Genomic DNA, 14156 nt, shown 5'->3' on the forward strand with positions numbered 1-14156 from the left:
TCTCAGGAATCGTCCCTGGTCACTGTCCCCAGGACCTCGCACCCCTCCCTGGGACCTAGAGCCTCACTCCAGAAAAACACTGGCCCCATTTAAAAAGCTCTATGAAAATCCCAACTGAGAAAACCTAAAAATTGCAAAATTGGGTCAGATCCAGCAACTCGAAGGAGATGATTCTTTGCTTTATCAAGTCCTACAGGGTTTCTCAAAATAGCAGTGTGTCCTGGTGCATTGAAAACATGATTTGATTCACTCACACTTGATTTATACACAGTTTTTCAGAAGCAGGGCCATCAAGTCAGCAAACTTTGCCTAGATCCAGAAAGGTAAAGAACTTTCTGCCTAGAGGGGACCAGCCCTTCTATATTGTTTGTGTGACATTTTATCAACAAAAATGTCTCCAGAAAAACACTCTTGGGTACAGTTTTGCACAAGGGAAAGGAAGGGTGTGGCTCACAGAGAAAGGGCATGAGATTGTCTCAATTTGCAAGAAGAGAAAATGAAAGTAGAATTCTCAAAAGGGAGAAACTGAAGTGGGGTTGAGAACAAAAAAGAACAGATGGGGGTTGGAGGGACAAAAGGGCACGTTGGCAGCCCTTGGGAGCTGGAAAGCTTTTCGAAACCATAAAAGCCAAGCTGCTATCCGTTTTTGTCTCTAACAGTGGGTCATTAAAACCTCCAGCTATTTCCCAGGTGGTGGTATGACCTACTGCCCTTTCATTAAAGTCCTGGATAATCTGAACAGCGTTCTGATGGAGGTGACACCTCCACCTCCACCTCCCCAGGTCTCTTGAATTTCAACTTAATGGGATTTCACTGTGTCCAAAAAATGAAAAGGCTGCTTTTGAGGCTGGAATGGAAAACCAATGCTCAATCAATTTGAACTGTTCTGCTCTCCCTCAGCTCAGCAGGGTGGCTCATCCAGCTTTGATATTAGGCCTCAGGGCTGTCAGTTGCTTCCAGATCCTGATTTCTAGACTGAAACTTAGAAGAGTGGAAAGGTTTGCCCCCAGGCACTTGGCCAGCTGGATTACTATGATTAAGTAGTTCTGTTCTCAATGGCTTTACATTTGCCTTCTCTCCTTTTTCTCTGCAGGGCAACTCTTTTTTTGTGATGACAAACTTTCTCAAGATAGAAGGCCAAGAGCAAGGGTTGTGTCCTGAGGTAAGATGTGATGAGTGACAAGAGTTCCTGGAGGAGACACAGGTCAGAGGAAATGGAAACTGACACCCGGCGTGTTTTGGAGCCTGCAAATATTTACTGAGCCTCTGCTTGCTACAAAGCAGGGGTGTAGATCTGGGCTGGGTGGAAAGGGTGAGAAGATGTTGTAGTTCTCCCTCTGTAACCACCAGATCTCGATCTGTCCCCCTGGGTCTCCAGCTCCAGCACTAGGAGCCTGTGCAGCTCAAGGCCCGCTTTCTCCATCGCTCACTCCCTGTGCAGCTCATGACAACAGGGATCCTTGACCTTTGCACAGCACCTCATGTTTCAGTGGAGCCTCACTTCAACTTTAGGGGGGTAACAGCATTCCCAGCCCCACTTTACAGGTCAGCACAAAGATCAGAGAGGTTCAGTGACCTCCCCGATGTCACACAGCTTGCTGGAGGCAGAGCCAAGCTTAGAATCCAGTTGTCCTCATTCACAGCTTCTGCCACGGTCCACTGTGAACTGCCTGCAGGGCCAGCCTGGGAATCAAGTTTGATTTTTCATCCCACTTCTTAGAGTTTTAGGCTCTATATCAGGTAGGAATGCTCCCATGTCTCTTGCCGTCACCACTACCACCCATGCAGTCTTTCCCAGACTGCATGGGTGGTAGTGGTGATGGCGGGAGACATGGCTAGTGGGTAGTGGTGAAGGCGGGAGTGGGTAGTGGTGAAGGCGGGAGACATAGGAGCATTGCCCTCTCCGTACTCTCCACCTTCCCCTACTTTTTCTGGAAAACTTTCTTCCCTATCAAAACATACTGGTCCTATTCTGTCCCATCCCAGTCCTGCTCTCTGCTCTGTAAAATGATAACTAGCTATTCTGGTAAGTTTGTCTATAGCAAAATTTGTCTAGGCAACACACTCCTGCTGTTCCCCTCTCGAGTAACACACCTGCGCTTTACCAGGGACCGTCCCAACTGAGGGGCACAACGCTGTGGCAATATTGAGCGGGTCCCCAGCCTGTGGGGAAGACCAGCCTTGCCTGTGGGTCTTGCTCGTCAGCCTACTCTGGTGACAAGGCCTAGATTTCTGAGTGTCTGAGAGATCAGGGTGGATAAGCTCTATCTCATTACAGTCTTTGGCGTCATTTCTACCTAAACTTGGAAACAAGCTAACGTTCCCTTGGTGTCTATCTCAATAACGTTCCCCTAAAAGGAGACCTCTCTATGTTTATCTTGCCCCCATCTCCCCTTAAATGTTCCTGCTACTCTAACGAAGTAGCGGGCGTCAGTCCAACTAAACACTCCCTCCCACCTCCCTTCCCGGCAGCATCCAAAATTGTATCCAGTTTGGGGCCAGTTTGCTTCCCTTTTGTCCCATACTCTGGAATTGCTACTTACCCTCCACCCCTGTGGTACTTTGCACAGATGCTTTTCTTTTCTTTTCTTTTTTTGGCTTGCTGCGGCTTGTGGGATTTTTGTTCCCCGACCAGGGGTTGAACCCGTGCCCTCAGCAGTGAGAGCTCGGAGTCCTAACCACTTGACCACCAGGGAAGTCCCTCACAGCACTTTTCAAGTTACTGAGAGTGGTAAGGAAGACAGTTAGGGTAGCCCAGAGCCTGGATTTAGGAGCTAGACTGTAAATGGTTTAATACTTGACGTATTAGCTTTGTGACTTTGGGCAGGTGGCTTCACCACTCTGTGCCTTGATATGTTCATTTGCAAAATGGGGCTAATTACAAAACCTAGCTCTTAGGATTTTTGAAACAAATGAGCGAATCTCTGTGACAGGCTGGAAACAAGGCATGATACATTGTAAACACTGGATAAATGCGAGCTGTGACGGTTCAAATGACAAGTTACTCTTTCTCAGACAGGATGTCACTCAGACTGACTGGAACTCAAAGAGCAGCCCAGAGAACACTATGTAACTCTTGGGATTTTAACCTGTGACCCAAGCTGGTTTGGGTTGCTCTAATGGGATATTCGCCTCCTCTCTTTGCATACTGACACCCACCCTAACTCTGATCAAGAGGTGGAAGTCAAGGACAGGGCTTGACTCAGTAAATATGGCCAAACCCCAGCGGTACACCAAAATGAAGAGACATTGGTTATAATTATCTATTGCTGCATAACAAACTACCCTGAACCTGGTGGACTTAAAGCAACAAGCATTTTACGAGCTCAGTTCAGTGGTTGACTGACCTTAGCTGGGCAGTTCTGCTGATCTTGGGATCTGCATGGGATCTCTCACGGCGCTGCAGTCGGATAGCTGCTGGGGCTAGCACCATTCGGAGGCTCAGCTGGGGTACCGGGATGGCTGGCCTTCTCTTCCTCTCCGGGGACTCTCAAGGCTTCTCCTCCTTTCAGAGTCTCTCCGCATAGTCTTTCTAAACTTCCTCATAGCAGCTCAGGTTCCCCCAAGCCAAAAGAAGCTTCCAGGCCTCCCAGGCTCAGTACTAGAGCTGACACAGCATTACTTCCACTGCCTTCTGTTGGTTATTTGGTCAGAGCCAGCCCAGCTTCAAAGGGAAGGGGAAACCCTCTACCTCCCAATGGCAAGAGCGACAAAGAATTTGTGGCCATCATCAACGCATGTGACAACCACAAAAAGAGATGATTAAAACGTCTTTTAAAAATATATATTTATTTATTTATTATTTATTTATTTGGTTGCACTGGGTCTTAGCTGCGGCTCGCCAGCTCCTTAGTTGCGGCATGCGAACTCTTAGCTGCAGCATGCATGTGGGATCTAGTTCCTTGACCAGGGATCAAACCCGGGCCCCCTGCACTGAGAGCGCAGAGTCTTATCCACTGCACCACCAGGGAAGTCCCACGTCTTTATTTTCTTTTAATTTTGGAATTTCTTTTGGAGAGTAAAATAGAGTCAGTTTATCTTCTTTCCTGAGATTTCTTTCCAGTCAATAATCAAAACAACATAGCTTCCCATGAGCCACAGTAAATGATCATTTGTTCATTCATTCATTTCATTCCACATTCATCAAGACCCACTATGTGTCAGGCACTCAAACTACAAAGATATGACCCAGGCCTTGTATTCAAACGGTTCATAGTGTAGTTGGAGGTCACAAGGGCAGCAAACCAAGGACATGCTGGGTAACAGGAAGAAAGCAACTTGGGAAGAAAAGAGAACATGAAAGAGATTGAAAACTACAGGAAACGTTCACTGAACAAGAGCCATGTGCTAAACCCTTTCTCATCATAATTCATTTAATTTTCACAAAAACCATATAAGACAAATCTGTTCATTTCCCTTTTACAGGGAAGGAAACTGAGGCTCAGAGAGGCAAAGTTCCTTGGCTGAGGCCACTCAGCTAGAAAATGGTGCAGCTATTGCCGAACCTGGTTGTACCTGGGTCCAAGCCTGGGGACTCCCCTGAAGCTCTGTAAAATTGCACAGAAGAGGCTATTTTCACAGAGCTTCTGGTTTCCCCAAGACGGGCCGGTAAACCTGGTCCCTGAAAAATGGGAAGCCGAGTATGCATAAACCAAGTCATCTCATTTTTCTTTTCCTCATTCTGTCCTCAGCTCTTATTGAAAGCTGATTGACCTCATTTTCTTAGGCCAGGAGAGAGTGCTGGCTGGAGTCCTTTATTTCCACATTTCCTGCTGAGACTTTGTGCCTGTCTGCTTCACTTGTTTCTGGAGCCACAGGGCTGCTTGAACCAGGCCCCCTGCTCTCCAACACAAGGGTTGTCCCCGAAAGTGGCCCCTGGCATACGCTTCTTAGAATTTCATTAATTTTTATTTTTTATTGAGATGTAATTCACATACCATAAAATTCACCGTTTTAAAGTGTACCATTTAGTGGTTTTTAGTATATTCACTGAGCTGTGCAGCCATTATCACTAACAGTTTCCAGAACATTTTCATTATTCCAAAATGAAACTTCATACCCATTAGCAGTCACTCCCATTCCCGCTTCCCTCAGCCCCTGCGACCACTGATCACGCTTTTGTCCGTGGATTTGCCTGTTCTGAACATTTCATATACACAGAATCATACAATATGTGGTCTTTCGTATCTGGCTTCTTTCACTTAGCATCCATCATGTTTCAAGTTTCATCTACATCGTAGCAGGTACCAGTACTTCATTCATTCGTATTTGTGGCCAGCCAGATAACATTCCACTGGATGAATGTCCTGGATTTTACTTGTCCATTCATCTACGGGTGGATATTTGGGCTGTCCCGTTTTTTTGGCATTATGTGCAAGCTTTTGTGTGGACATAGACATCTGCCCTTCTGTATCGCAGGGACACACGATGCTTATTCCCCACTACCTTGTCCTTCTCTCTGCAGTACCCCACCCGCAGGACGCTCTGTACCTCTGACCAGGGTTGTAAAAAGGGATGGATGGGCCCAAAGAGCAAAGGTATGTTCTGTTTCTTTTCCTGAGACCCCGTGGGTGGATGGTCTGGAACCTTGGTGACATTCGAGATGCCCAGATTTTTAGCCTCTGGCTCTCAGCTGCCTTCGTCCACCCTCCCCAGGCCATGGATGAGCCTGTACCTGCCCCATGCCTCGACTCTGAACCCAGAGGACCAACTGCTGACTATGAATGTGACTCTAACTCCCAGTGAGAGCAGCTCCTGAAAACCTTGCAGAATTAGCCCCTTCAGGTTTCTCATTGATAGAAAAACTGAATGGCCCATAGCATCATCTGAGTGTTCTAAGTGTTTCCTCTTGAATTTCCCCAAAGGTTGAAAAGGATGAATGTGCACCCCCAGGGCACCTGGGGACAATATTAACCTTCAGAATTTCCAAAGCTCTTGTTTTAACTTAAGGCACGTAATAAAAAAATTACCACAAAAAAGAAAAAGTAAAAACCATCATTGTTTATAATACACCTGTACACAAAAAAGCATATGAATATTCAATTCCATCCCATAATACATATGCATTTGAGTTGGTGGAGAGGTCATTAATATTATTTACTATTTAACTTTCCCCTCAAAAATTTGTTAATGACACTGATACTCCAGGAAGATGTGCCATGCTTACTCCATGGCTCTGTACATCCTGGTACATGCTGTATGCACCTAGAGGGACTCAGATGCCTGTTTAGAAGCCAAGTTCTAGTCCATTTATACGAGGCAAAAGAATATACCCTGTTCAGCTCCCCCATCAGCCATCTTTTCTTGCAAAGAAACCAAAATAATCGAACAGCATCCACGGTCTTTCTGTGTTCTTTTTGATCCTTTTTTGAAAAGCTTACTGTTCTATGTGTTGCTTGCTTGATTTTTCTTATGTAAGTTTGTGGTTTGGATGGGTTTCATGGAAACTGAAACTGCTTGGGTTGAAAAACATAGTCTCTTGCTTGAGTTGAGTGGCGTTTCCTCCCCACCCCCACCCCCCCCACCCCCGTTCTTTCATACATGTGCTTCTACGACCCCTTGACCCCCACAGGAATCCAGACCGGCAGGTGTATAGAGTATAAAGGGAAGCAGAAGACCTGTGAAGTCTCCGCCTGGTGTCCCGTGGAGGCAGCAGAAAAGGCCCCAGAGTGAGTTGTAGGGAGGGGACAGACACGGTGGCCCTCAGCTTTGAGCAGATGAGGTTCTGCCAGGCACTGTTCCGACTTCCCTTCTCAGCACCGTCCCCCCAAGTCCCAGGGCTTACTGGCTTGGTGTCTCCTGTGCCAGGCACACTAGTGGTCTCTGGGAGGCCCCTGATAGTTGTTAAAATACTGAAGTCATTCCATACCAACTGGTAAATAGCTAATACCTTCAACACCCTTGGGTGCCCCTGTCCCTTGGCTGTCCCAGTACCTTCCAGGGCACCCCCAGGTACCTCCTCCAGTGCTACAGCAGGATCCTTTCGGACTGCCAGTGTCTGTACTGAGTGATTAAGGAAGAGAAGGTGGGAGGGAGGGAGGGGAAAAAGGAAAAAGGAAGGAAGAGGAAGGGAAGGGAGAAGAAAAGGAAGGAAAAGGAATGGAAGGGGAGGGCAGTTTTCTTAAGTTAAATGTTCATAGTGACATACAGATTTGGTGGTCCCCTGTATTGACTCTTCTCTTTAACACAAAAGGTCAGGCCCAGAGGGCAGAACTTGATGTTAAATCTCAGAAACCACTGGGAGGGCTGCATTTCAGCAGAGAATAAGGAGAGCTGGATTCAAATCCTGGCTTTAACACATCCTTGCTGTGTGACCTTGAACAAGTGGCTTAACCTCTTTGAGCTTCAGTTTCCTTGTCTTTAAAATGAGGGTAATAGGACTTCCCTGGTGGTCCAGTGGTTAAGACTCCGAGCTTCCAACACAGGGGGGCACGGGTTCAATCCCTGGTTAGGGAACTAAGATCCCACGTGCCACTTGGCGGGGCCAAAAAATTAAAAACTAAAATGAGGATAATAATTGCACCTACTTCACTGGGCTGTTGTGAGAATTAAATGAGATAATACTTGTACAGTGATTGCAAAGTGAGCCCTGTGCTTGGCACACAGTAAATGCCCAATAACACACACACAGATGATCTGCCCCTAGACATGTGGTGGTTCTAGACCAGCACTGTCCAATGGAACTTTCCACAATGATGGAAAGGTTCTGTACCTGCACCATCCAATATGGTAGCCACTAGCTACATGTGGCTATTAAGCACCTGAAATGTGGTTACCACAACCGAACTGAATTTTTACTTTACTTTAACTTAAATAGTCACACATGCCACAAATGCCTAGGAGATGTTGGACTATATTGGACAGTGCAGCTCAAGACAAATGTGACTCAGGGCCACACTATCAGCATCTCTGGGGCAAAGAGAAGACTTACCCAAACTGACTTTTTAGAAGGTTCAGGCAGAAGTTTCTTACGTCAGGATGCGAAGCACTAGGCAGTATCAGCCCGTCCGGCCCTCAATCGTTAATGGCACAACCCTGGTTCATTTGTAGGTCAGGGAAGTTTCTTTGTCACTGAATGAATGTTCAGGACCTGGGTGGGACATCAGCCTACATTCAAGGAGTCCCTAGTTCAAGGCAAGAGGCTTCTCGATTGCCTGTGGTTTTCAGTCCTGGCTCTGCCGCCATTCATTCATCAGATAAATACTGTGTATCTCTAATGTTCTGGGCCCTGGGCTGCAATTTTACATGACCCTGGGCAAGTAACTCCCTGAACTTTAGTTTCTTAGATGTTATACGAATGGATTACTTAGATGATTCATTTAATTGTTCGTCTAACACATCCATTACCATGTAGTAGGTGTTAGATATTTATTTTACATGTAACCATCCACAATGAAGGCAGTGCTAAATTTTTTGTAAAATACAAGAAGACCCAGATATGCAGCAGGTCCCAAGACTCTTGCAATCTAATATTGGGTTGGCCAAAAACTTCGTTTGGGTATTTCGTAACATTGTACAGAAAAACCCGAACGAACTTATTGGCCAAACCGATAGAAGCGATAAGACACATGTACAGAGGGCTGTAATTCATAATAGAAAATTATACGTGTCATGAAAGAGGAATAAAGGGGATCCTGTAGTCCTTTGATTCTTAGAGTATTGCCCAGGAAGTGTGGGGTTTAGAATGTTCTAAAGGCAAAGGGTCTGGCATATAGCAGGCATCTGTTGTAAATCAGATTTTTTGTGTGTGCAAGGGACAAATATAACTTTAACTGGGGGGCTTCCCTGGTGGCGCAGTGGTTAAGAATCCATCTGCCAATGCAGGGGACATGGGTTCGAGCCCTGGTCCGGGAAGAACCCACATGCCGTGGAGCAACTAAGCCCATGTGCCACAACTACTGAGCCTGCGCTCTAGAGCACGCGAGCCACAACTACTGAGCCTGAGCTCTAAAGCCCACGAGCCACCGCTACTGAAGCCCACGTGCCTAGAGCCTCTGCTCCTCAACAAGAGAAGTCACTGCAGTGGGAAGCCCGTGCACCTTAACGACGAGTAGCCCCTGCTCGTCGCAACTAGAGAAAGCCCGCGCACAGCAACGAAGACCCAATGCAGCCAAAAATAAATAAATTTTTTAAAAAGCTTAAGTATAAAAAAAAAACAACTTTAACGGCCTTCAGATAAAAAGGACTGTTAATTTTTGGCTTGTGTTTTTGACTCATGTAAATGAGAAGTCCAGAAATACTAGCTTCAGGCATGGCTTGATCAAGGCTTTCAAATGATGTCTTAAGATTTTCTCTCTCTTTTCCTCCACCTTCCTCCTCTCCCCAGCCCCTAACTATTCTTTCTTCCATTCTGGCTCTCCTTACACTCTGGTCTGGGGTACTCCAGGTTTACACTGTCTTTGCTACTAATAATCCTAGAGAAAATGAGTTTTTCTTTCCCAACAGTTCCCACAAAAATCCTGTAATGTTCTCAGTGGCCTAAGGCATGTGACAATCTATGAACTGATCACTGCAGTCAAGGGATTGGATTACACTGTTTAACCAGCTCTGGATCACTTGCCCACCCTGGGAGCTGTAGGGATGGGCAGGAGATGAGAGTGGGCTGAGAGTGGAAGAGACCTGGCTTCCCCAAAGGGAGAAAATTGAGGTGCTACTGCCAAAGGGGGAATTGTTGCTGGACAGGCAAAAATTACAGTGTTCTCTATAGTTACATCTCCAATAGAGCCAAAGTTGGGCTCTGGAAGTCCTGGAATAAAAAGCAGATCATTCTTTTTTTTTTTTTGGCTGCATTGGGTCTTCGTTGCTGCACGTGGGCTTTCTCTGGTTGCGGTGAACGGGGGCCACTCTTCATTGCGGTGCGCGGGCTTCTCATTGCGGTGGCTTCTCTTGTTGTGGAGCACGGGCTCTAGGCGCACGGGCTTCAGCAGTTGTGGCTCGCGGGCTCTAGAGCGCAGGCTCAGTAGTTGTGGCGCACGGGCTTAGTTGCTCCGCGGCATGTGGGATCTTCCCAGACCAGGGATCAAACTCATGTCCCCTGCATTGGCAGGCAGATTCTTAACCACTGTGCCACCAGGGAAGTCCTTTTCTTCTTCTTTTTAATATTTATTTATTTATTTATTTAGGTTGCTCTGGGTCTTAGTTGCAGCGAGCGGGGTCCTTAGTTGTGGCATGCATGTGGGATCTAGTTCCCTGACCAGGGATCGAACCAGGGCCCCCTGCATTGGGAGCACGGAGTCTTAACCACTATGCCACTAGGGAAGTCCCCCAAAGCAGATCATTCTTGATGTCCCCTTCCAAATACCCTCCACCTTTAGCCTGTGCTTCTCCCAATATACATCTGCCACCTACTCAGGCATGTCAGGCAACAGTGGTATCTTTTTATGGAGCCAGTTCTCTCCATCTTTAACAGATTGTCAACCCCACAAGGACAAAAACCTCGACTGTCTTGTTCATCACTACATCCCTAGTGCTCAGCCCCATGCCCAGTACAATAAATATTTGTTGAATGAATGAATGAATGCATGGATGGTGGGTGGACCTTCCAGCAGTCGAGAATTTGGGCTCCTCTCACTCATGGAGAATTTTACACTACTCAGAGCCTCTAGAGTGTGAATGATAGAGTCAATTATATATGTGTGGCCCTGTGCTAAAGGCTGAGGATGCCAAGATGAGAAAGTTATCTCAGCCCTGCAGGATCACAAAGCCTATTGTGAAAGATACAAACAGGAGTGTGCTGGAGCTGGCTTGTACCAGCTCTGAGCCATTTCTGCTCATCCCTTCCCAACTCCAAGTTCACTGATGTTCTATTGGTAGCTTGAAATCAGCTAGGGTGGGAGTATTTATACCAGAATAATCAGTAACTCCTACAATATCAGGGCTTTTTGTTTTCCTGGAGAGCTGGTTATTAAACGTTTACCAACATACCACTGTGCATAACTAAACATATAATCAGAGTGAAAAGTATTACAGTAAATGCCACGGGGTCTCTTTTGTTTTTTGTGGTTTTTTTGGCCATGCCACGTGGCTTGCGGGATCTTAGTTCCCTGACCAGGGATCGAACCCGTGCCCCCTACAATGGAAGTGCTGAGTCCTAACCACTGGACCACCAGGGAATTCCTTCCACAGGGGTCTTAAGAAGGGAGAAATTCTTCCTGGAGAAGCTGGAGAATTTTGGAAGGTTTTTCCCAGTGGATTGCATTTCTCTTCATCCATCATATTGACCCAAGCAAGAAACCAGAGCCTCTGGTCCATTGGCCCACTGACTCCTTTGGTCCCTGTAGTCACTGATCCCCATTTTTCATTTCTCTCTTTCAGGCCTGCGCTCTTGGGCAGTGCTGAAAACTTCACTGTGCTCATCAAGAATAATATTGACTTCCCCAGCCACAACTACACCACGTAAGCACCCAGAATGTCTGGCTATATTAGGTATCTACTGCAGTGTAACAAATCACCCCAACACTTAGAAACTAAAAGCAACAAACTTTAATTTTCTCACGTAGTTTCTGTGCATCCCAGAATGACATCTGGGTATGACTTCACTGGGCTGTTCTGGCTCAGGGTCTCTCAGGTTGCAGTCAAGCTCTCATCTCCAGACTGGACTGGGGCTGGAGAATACTCTTCCAAGCTCACTCACACAACAGTCAGCAGGAGGGCTCAGTACTTCATCATGTGGACCTCTCCTTCAGACTGCTTGGGTGTCCTTAGGACACGGTGGCCAGCTTTCCCAGAGCAAGAGATCCAAGCCAAAGAGCAAGCAAGTGAGACAGTAACCAAGATGAAAGCCACTGTATTTTATAATATAATCTCAGAAGAGACACACTATCACTTCTGTCGTATACTATTGGTCACAGAGACCAACACTGTATGATATGAGAGGGGAATACACAAGGGTGTAAATCCCAGGAGGCAGAATCATTGGAGGCCCTCATGATGCCCGGGTACCACATTGGTTCACTCCTATGAAAGAGATGGATCCCAGTTTTCAATAGAGATGTTTGTTTGTTTGCTTTCCATTATGTGCAGGAGAAACATCTTGCCGGATATAAACGTCACTTGCACCTTTCACAAGACTCAGAATCCACAGTGTCCCATTTTCCGACTAGGAGATATCTTCCAAGAAACAGGAGATAATTTTTCAGATGTGGCAATTCAGGTTGGTGACGTCTTTGTACAGTGGGATGTGGGGGGGTGGGTCAAGGGATGGAGGATGACAAATGGCCAAGAGGCTGGACCACTGGGTCTTAATAATATGCTCATAATTATTGAGCATTTTGTAAATCCATGCATGGTGACAAGGACTTTTCCTGTATCACCTTATCTAATCCCACAACAACTCTATGAGAGACACTCAGTGTATTCGTTTCATGTGCCTGCTATAACAAATTACCACAAATTTTGTGGCTTAAAACAACACATTTTTTTTTATACTACTGGAGGTCAGAAGTCCAAAATGAGTTTCACTGGGCCAAAATCAAGATATCAGCAGAGACATGCTCCCTCTGGAGGCTCTAGGGGAGAATCCATCTCCTTGCCTTTTCCACCTTTTAGAACTGCGTTCCTTCCATTTCTTGGCTCACAGCCCCTTTTTCCCGCTTTGAAGCCAGGAGCACAGCATCTTGCTTCAGTGGTCACATTGATTTCTTATTCTGTGTCAAATCTTGCTCTGCCTCCCTCTTATAAAGACCAGTGTGTCTTCAGAGGGTCCACCCAGATAATCCAGGATAATTTCCTCATCTCAAGATCCTTACTTAATCACATCTGCAGTCTCTTTTGCCATTTCAGGTAACATATGCAGAGGTCCAGGGATTAGGACCTAGGATTAGGAATATTTGGGGGACCATTACTCAGACTACCACACTTGGATTAGTCAGGATTCTTCTGGTTGCAAGTTATAGAAATCCAACTCAAATGATGTAAGCAAAAACTAAATCAAAAAGTAATTTGGGGGCAAATAATAGAAACCAAACTCAAGTGGATTAGGCAAAAAAGGAACCATATTAACTTGTGTAAAAAGACCAGGAAAAATGAACATTCTAGTATACCCAAGGCATCTTCCTACCTTGGGAGTTTTCTCTTGCTGTTCCCCTCTGCCTGGAACAGTCTGTCCCAGACATAGCATTAGCTGCCTCCTACACCTACTTCCAATATTTACTCAAATATAAGCTCAGTGAAGCTTTCCCTTACCGCTACATTTAAAGCGACAATTCCCACCTCTATCCCAGCATGCCCTATGGCCCTTTCCATGTTTATTTTTATCCCTGGCACCTAGCATTATCTGACATACTATATATGTTACATACCCATTTGTCTGTTGTCTATTTTGCCTGACTAGAATGTAAGTTCCATGATGGCAGGGACATTTAGCTTTTTTTTTTGGCAGGGGGGTGGTTCATTTTTGTGTAATGTTCAGACCATAATGGACACTCAATAAATATTTGTTGATTGCATGAAGAGTATGATAGATTTAGGCATAGCTGCCTCCAGGAACTCAAATGATGTCTTCAGGAATCTGACTCCTTTCATCTCTTGATTATTTCCTTAATGATGATGTCATTCTCAGGCATATTCTCCACATGTCAAAGCAAAGCCACCAAAGCTCTAGCACTGTGCTCTCCAGTATGGTAGCCACAAGTCACGTGAAGTGACTTAAACTTAATTAAAATTAAATAAAATTAAAATTTTATTTCCTTGGTCATACCAGCCTCATTTCAAGCATTCAATAACCACTGGCTATTGTACTATACAGCATGAATATAGAATATATCCATCATCGCAGAAAATCCTATTAGACAATGCTGCTTTAGACTTTCACACTCTATAGCTAGTGGTCCCAGCCAGTAGAGGACTTCTTTTCCTATGGTTCTGGCAAAATGTCTCAGGAAGAGCTCTGATTGGTCTACCTTGGGCCACATATCTATCCTGAATCAATCACAAGGTCCAGAAGGGAGCACTGTCCTGATTGGCCAGGCTTGAGTCATGTGCCCACTCCTGGGGCTTGGAGAGGACATAGCCCCATTCAAACCACTGAGAGTTGGGAAAGGTGTGTCCCCAAGGAGATTCCAGGTAGTTTTCCCAGAAGAAGGCAAATTGGATGCCAAGTGACAAAGGCATTAGATATTCACTGTAATATGTAGAGTGCTTGGCTTAGTGCCTGACAA

At 45.8% G+C, this 14156-nt stretch overlaps 1 protein-coding gene across 5 annotated transcripts in view; it reads left to right on the forward strand.

The window, feature by feature from the left end:
* P2RX7 (purinergic receptor P2X 7) overlaps window positions 1-14156 on the forward strand; it is a 49609-nt gene that overhangs the window by 14835 nt on the left and 20618 nt on the right. For all 5 annotated transcript variants that reach the window (XR_003793707.1, XM_029223823.1, XM_029223805.1 and 2 more), the window contains exons 3-7: window positions 1094-1162; window positions 5465-5537; window positions 6572-6668; window positions 11314-11394; window positions 12022-12151. Coding sequence is in view for 4 of the 5 variants with exons in the window: in XM_029223823.1 (XP_029079656.1) it covers window positions 1094-1162; window positions 5465-5537; window positions 6572-6668; window positions 11314-11394; window positions 12022-12151 (450 nt within the window). In the remaining variant the exon portion in view is untranslated. The remainder of the gene's footprint in view (window positions 1-1093; window positions 1163-5464; window positions 5538-6571; window positions 6669-11313; window positions 11395-12021; window positions 12152-14156) is intronic.

The sequence above is a fragment of the Monodon monoceros genome, unplaced genomic scaffold, assembly GCF_005190385.1.
Source record: "Monodon monoceros isolate NGI ecotype Baffin Bay Population unplaced genomic scaffold, NGI_Narwhal_1 Super_Scaffold_1, whole genome shotgun sequence".
Lineage (NCBI taxonomy): Eukaryota > Metazoa > Chordata > Mammalia > Artiodactyla > Monodontidae > Monodon > Monodon monoceros.